Here is a 6922-nt window from a genome sequence, read left to right as displayed (position 1 = left end):
ACCTTGTTATAGGAGGTAAAGATCAGGAGAAGTAAACATGAAGTGTAATTATGAATACTGATGTTAAATTAAGCTATGATGAGTTTTCACTGTTAATTTAACATCTCTATTACATGTTGATGCCTCCATGACCAAGTTAAGCAGATGAGACTGAGGACAACTATGTAGAAGAAAAGATGTTCACTTTGTCTAATATGTAGCTTGACAGAGTTCTCCATGTGTGTCCTGGTGTTCTCGTGTTTCCTTACCTCCTCATCCCTCACTCCCTACCCTGGTGTTCTCATGTTTCCTTACCTCCTCATCACTCACTCCCTACCCTGGTGTTCTCATGTTTCCTTACCTCCTCATCCCTCACTCCCTACCCTGGTGTTCTCATGTTTCCTTACCTCCTCATCCCTCACTCCCTACCCTGGTGTTCTCATGTTTCCTTACCTCCTCATCCCTCACTCCCGTAACTGAATCAACTAACTTGAATCAGCAATTGGCTAAACTGCTTCATAGACCCGTCTCTTTTGGGCCAAAACGATCAGGCCCCCCAAGCTGTGCGTTCTCAGAGTGTCGTGCACACAGACAGAGAGCACGAGCAGAGAGCACACAGGGGGAGAGCACGAGCAGGAAAAGCATATATTTTGCGCAGATATCATATTTTGCACACATTACTGGGTACATTCCATCGTTCAAAAGCACAAATATTGACAATTTGTATAATTTATGATTATTATAATTATATATATAGATTTTTTTGTGTGGCTCATGGTGGGGCCATGCCCCATGGCCCTCTATTGACCAGCCGCCACTGCTTGGAGTGTTACAATAGCGAGTATTATTTTATTCAATGTGTCCATCCAGGCAAATTGGTGGATCCAAATGTAAAAAAAACATATATGATGTCATTTCTTTGTAATCATCCAAAATAATGTTAAGTGTATGGGTATTTTTCTAAGTAGGCCACTGACTGGTCGATACGTGCGATGCATTGAGTGGGCAACGCGCCGTGCATTGAGTGGGCCGGTCTGACAGTAACACCCTCAACACTTTTTTCCCCCAGTCCGCCCCTGAACACAGTTCTTCCTGGAGTGTTTGGTAATTAAATTGTGATAATTCATCAAAGACATTTTATTCTAAATGTCTCATTTAAAATCTCGTCACAAAAAATCATTTTGCTTTAACCAGATCTTGTCCAGGTAAAGATGTCAGACAAATGTAGTGAAGTAGAAAGCACGACATTGCTCCCTGAAATGTAGTCAGTAATGGAAATTTAACAAAGTACTTTTACTGTAGTACTGTCTTCTGTAACGTCATACTTCTACACTACAGTTCAGAGGGGAATGAAGTTCTTCTTACACCACTCCATTTATTCTACACTTTAGTGGCAGATTCACATTAATAAAACAAAATATAATCAACAATCAATGATGATGTTTTATTTCGACAAGCCTTTATTGATCCTGGGGGGAAATTCACAAGCAGATACATTCTGTCCTTAAAATGTTTTTTGATGCTCATTCTTACTCAAGCAAGTTTTTAAATGCACGACTTTTAGTTGTAACTGACACTACACTGTGGTACAACTGCTTTGAGTAGTACTTATTCCATTAATTAATGTAGTGGAGTCAAAGTATAAAGTACTTGTGACCTGAAAATTGTACTTAAGTAACATACTCAAGCAAATGTATTTAATAGAGTTACTAAGTTTCAACCACTGATGCATTTTATTCAACTATACTTCTAGATTTATTTGCGACATTTCTAAATACTAACATTTAAAATCTAGCCTACTTATTGTATGTTTGTATTTTGATTGTATTTTACCTTTTGTAGGTCTCACTCGTACTTCATATTTATTTTTGGCACATCATCCAAAATCCTAAATAAACTCCAGATAGATAGATAAACAGACAGACAGACAGACAGATAGATACTTTATTAATCCCGCAAGGTGAAATTTGTTTGCTACAGCAGCAATTATGATAAGGGTAAGCAATCAAAGGAACAGAGTAAAACATATATATATATATATTGAGCATAAAAATGCACAATATATACAACTAGAAAATGTGATTTCACTTTTCATATTTGTAATCTTTAATTAGGGTTTCTGTGGCAATGGGGTGCTACAATATATTATACTGAAATGGGTCATTCTGCAAAATGAGTGCTTCTACTTTAGGTAGGCTAGTTTAAGTATACTTTAATGCTCACACTTTTGTATTTTTACTTCAGAGTGTAAATGCACGACCTTTACCTTACTCAATAGAGTATTTCTACACTGTGTAACTAATTGTACTTAAGTAAGAGATTTGAGTACTTCTTCCACCTCTGTCCAGTGGTAGTTTTAGAAGTGTTTACTGAATATTTTATCCAGTAGGCGGCGGTAAGTCTCCACAGCACATTGGTGTCTCTTCACGACACAGACTCTGCTTTTACGGCAGTGTTATCAGCCGCAAAGCGAAACGCGTGAAGTCGGAGGAAGGTTAAAGCGAATCCCACAAACACACGGTAAATACAGATATTTTATGTCTAATGTCGGTTTTTAAATAACCGGTTAGTTATAGAGACACGGTGTTGAGTTTATTCATCGTTCAAATAATAGCACTAGTTTGGAAATAGCGTAAAAGCAGAGCGGCCTGACGTTAGCATTAGCAAGCTGTCATTGAAGGACAGCATAACGTCACATGATAACACACCTGGGCACAGAGTATAATCATTTTTAGGAGTAGTTATTGAGTTAATGTGTACTTAAATTGATTTAAATGTCAGATATACTGCTTTCACATCGGGGTATTTTTTACAAAGAGCATTAGCCAGCTAGCTACTGTAGTTAGCTCTGTGCTAGCTGGCTAGCTTCGTTTAACCGAGAGAGTAGAGAAGGGTCTGTACCGTTATCTAAGGCCTATAGTACACATTTCTATATTATACTGTATTATACTCATAATATGCTGCCTTTATATTTAATATTCTATATTGTTTATGTCCTATTAAAACACTGGGTACGGTAAATACAATCATTAATTCTTTGTTCTCTTACAAACAAATCGCTGTTTGAAAAGTAGCTGTCTTCAAATATGGCTGCGGCTTATTGTGGTTTATTGTATGTCATCGTGGATCAGACCGGTTGTCAAATTACATTTCTGTTTTGAAATGAAGCAAAACAAAAGTCTTAAGTCATTAAGTCTTAATGCTGAATGATAAAAATGTCGAAGCCTTCCTTAAAACTGCAGCAAGTAGCTTCCTGTGTAAGAGGGATTTACTCTGCGTTATTAAGTAATGTGTTGCTCTATAAGCTCCTCTGCTGTGTGTCTGAGGCACTTCCTGGTCATATGTAGTGATGTTTGTGGTCAAAACAGTATTTTTCTCAGCTGCTCATCTCTTCTGCCAGTTTGTCGAGACTATTTTTTCCCCTCATCTGTGTGGTCCTTCCCTCTCCTCCACTACATCCCGCTTCGCTCATCATTCTTTCCTCTCGGTCTCCTCCCTCATCAGCCGCCATGCCGTTTGTGGACCTCCAGTCGCGGCTTGGCATCAACCTGGACGGCTGGCTGCTGCTGCAGAGCGGAGAGCAGCCCAACAAGAGGGCAGCTCGCTGCCACGCCTTCGAGAAGGAGTGGATCGAGTGTGCCCACGGCATCGGGCAGACCCGTGCCAAGAAGGAGTGCCTGCTGGAGTTTGAGGACTTCTACGAGTGCATGCACAGGCAAAAAACAGTAAGTGAATTCTCGATGACCTCTGTGTGCCAGTGAGCAGCTTCTGAAGTATTTTTTTAAAAGGGTCACTAGAGTAGAAACAAGAATCAATGTTCCAGCAGGAAATGTAAGTTCATGCCGTGAACACAGCTGAGACAACTGTTTTTAGCAGAACTTGCTGTTTGATGATGTGACTTTTTGTTACATGCCTGTCACTTATTTACTTGCTAAAATATTAACATGATGTCAGAGCAAAAATAAAAAATGTAATATAATATTCCTCTTATCCACATTTGAATGGTTCATTAAGCTTAATTACATTGACTGCAGTAGATATAATTCGATTTTATTTTTCACTGATAAAATAACTGAAAGTGGTTTCTGTTGATCAGTCAAAACAAATCCTATTTCCATGCTCTCCAGAGTTTTTCTGCAGATAAAGTAACCGTAAATTAATCTTCCAGCACATTAAATAACATTAATATAGAATTTAGAATGAATTTAGAATTTATACTATCTTTATCCCTTTAAGGGGGAAATTTGTCTCTGCGTTTGACCCATCCCTGTATATAGGGAGCAGTGGGCTGCCAATGACAGGCACCCGGTGAGCCGGGGGTTCAGTGTATTGCTCAGGTACACTTCGACATGTCCCAGTCGGGGATCGAACCGTTGACCTTCCGGTTCCCAGACGACCTCTTAACCCGTGTGTGTGTGTGTGTGTGTGTGTGTATATATATATATATATATATATATATATATATATATATATATATATATATATATATAGATGTGTGTGTGTATGTGTGTATGTGTGTGTATATATCTCTCTCTCTATCTCTCTATCTATATATCTATATATCTCTGTATATATATATATATATCTCTATATATAAGTGTGTGTGTGTGTGTGTGTGTGTGTGTGTGTGTGTGTGTGTGTGTGTGTGTGTGTGTGTGTGTGTGTGTGTGTGTGTGTGTGTGTGTGTGTGTGTGTGTGTGTGTATAAAAATTTGTTTGCAAAAGGGTTAATTTCTCGTGGCTTCATGTGCACACAAAATCCACATAATTGTCCTGTGAGTAATGCATCACATGTGTGTAAATCAATCCTTTTGGTCAATGACTGCATCATCGTAAAATAATGGCAGGAGGGGAAATATTTGTCTTCTAAAACTGTAAACTGGCAGTGGTTTAACCAGTGAATGTGTTTGTGTAAATGCGAAAGTAGAGTTGAGCCCTTATTTGTTTTTATTCAGCAACAATTATCTAGGCAGACATTGGTCTGAAACGATACAAGCCACAAAAACCTTCCTGGATTACTCGACACACCTATGAAGAGCATAACGTTACTTCCAGAAACTGTAATTCATCAAGTGGCCACTTGAGGCTGGCTCCAAAAGTGAGTCAATGAACCAATGAACTAAAATGCCCAACTTTACAGTAGAAACAAACATGTTTACAGCCTGGTACAAAAAACTGTTTTGGTTTCTATAACTGATTTCCACATTCATGACCACCTTCATAACTCACCTGTTTAAACTATATTAAGGCTTACAGTTAGGTATGATGATGAGATGTGGCAGCTTTGAGTGACAGGTGGGTGCCGTCTCAGTTCGCTAGCTGCTAGCCGTCTCCTCTGCTGCATCAGCTGGGCCACCTCAGCCCACAATCCACCTCTTTGCCCACTTTTAGAGTTACTGTGTCATCGCTGCCAAGATGGCGTCACCGGAGACGCTCACTTTGAGCTTCACAACAGCTCTTCTGAAGCCTATGGGTGATGTCACAGAGACGATGTCCATATTTTATACAGCTGATGGTATATAGCAGCAATAAACGGTTCATGAAGGTGAATTAAATGACTATGAATTGATGGACGTGTGTGTCAGCAGAAGAGAGTCGCTCTCAGCAGCAGGAAGTCCCTCGCCTCCACCCAGACGCCTTGATGAGCCCGTTAGCCCCGTCTCATTCTTTCACAAGGTGATGGAGGTGAAGTGCTGATTTAAGACTAATGTCAGCTGGGACGACTTTAGAGTCTGACACGAATGGCACATCCACCGAGGTGTATTCATCTGTACACATCAGCTGTTAAATAGCTGTATGCTGCTGGTTAACAGAGTTGTGAAACACGAGACTACATCTGAAAAAGACTGCCTGCATCGCTGCTGGATTTTTCATTCATGAGCGACTGAATATGATTTGGAGAAACAAAGAGGTGGAGGGATGCAGGACATTCACTTTAACGTCTTTATTTTCCTATTCTCTCCATCCTGCTGCTTCCTCCTCGATGCTCACCTCTTCCTCTCTTCCTCCCTGCAGCACCAGAGGCTGCATGCCATCCGTCAGCAGCGGGACAAGATGGTGAAGGAGGGGAGCTACACGCTGCCGACCTGCCACTCGGGCAAGCCCGACCAGACGCCATGAGGGAGTTCTGCTCTTGTTTATAGTAAATCAGATGTCGCTGTTTCCTGTCCACCTGTACACGTTTGCAAATAAATGTTATCATCGAAGAGCTTCTTGTCTTTTTACTGTGCACTGAAATGTGTGAAGAGGCTAAGAATGAAAACATTACACTCAAGGACTGTACTTAGCTCAAATTTGAAGTACTTGTACTTAACACGAGTATTTCCATTTAATGCTACTTTATATGGAGATGTTGTACTTATTGCTCCACACGTACTTGAAAGCCATACTCATTAGTTACTTTAAAAGTGAAGAGATGATGAATTAAAAATCGAATGCACTGTTGTATATTAAACTAAATAGTACTTAGAATTGATAATTGATCATTAAAATCAAGTTTAATAATACTTTGATTTACTCAAGAAAAATGTTCAATACAGTACAATTATTTTTTTAGTTTTAGCATTGTTGTTTACTATATATACTGTTTTTATCCAGTGTTTTATGTGTTTACTCTTAAACCCTAATGTGGACTGAAGGCGTCTGCTGTCATTAATTATTGACACAATGATTGTAGCAATAAAGTGAAAATGCTTCATGCTTGCATATTCTGAAAAAGCCTGCAAATAATGCAAAGCAGTCATCCTGTGAGTGATGACCACAGCTGGTTAAATGTCGAATTTAATGTCATCTCTGCAGCTGTGGTCGTCTTAAATTGTGTTCAGCTGTGCTTCTGCTGCCAATGGAAGTTAAACTGCAGTTCATTTTCTTAACCCACTGACCTAATTCTAGTAAATCCTTTCACTGATTCAGTGAGTTAGCGCTCCAGAGGGACCTCTCCGATG

At 39.5% G+C, this 6922-nt stretch overlaps 1 protein-coding gene across 1 annotated transcript; it reads left to right on the top strand.

Annotated features, from left to right (window-relative positions):
- Positions 1-2423: 2423 nt before the first annotated feature.
- On the top strand, positions 2424-6184 carry ndufs5 (NADH:ubiquinone oxidoreductase subunit S5). The gene is made up of 3 exons (XM_079287970.1): positions 2424-2499; positions 3484-3704; positions 5994-6184. Exons 2-3 carry the CDS (start codon positions 3489-3491, stop codon positions 6096-6098), a joined length of 321 nt encoding a protein of 106 aa, XP_079144096.1. The 5' UTR covers positions 2424-2499; positions 3484-3488; the 3' UTR covers positions 6099-6184.
- The last annotated feature ends 738 nt before the right edge of the window (positions 6185-6922 follow it).

The sequence above is a fragment of the Melanostigma gelatinosum genome (assembly GCF_949748355.1).
Source record: "Melanostigma gelatinosum genome assembly, chromosome: 17".
In the NCBI taxonomy this organism is placed as follows: Eukaryota; Metazoa; Chordata; class Actinopteri; order Perciformes; family Zoarcidae; genus Melanostigma; species Melanostigma gelatinosum.
This window is presented reverse-complemented; position numbering and strand designations above follow the sequence as displayed.

Bases quoted from the DNA above. Each gene is read 5' to 3' on its own strand.
- ndufs5 (XM_079287970.1), top strand. From the start codon at position 3,489: ATGCCGTTTGTGGACCTCCAGTCGCGGCTTGGCATCAACCTGGACGGC. The intron at 3,705-5,993 runs GTAAGTGAATTC...TCCTCCCTGCAG, and splicing joins GCATGCACAGGCAAAAAACA to CACCAGAGGCTGCATGCCAT.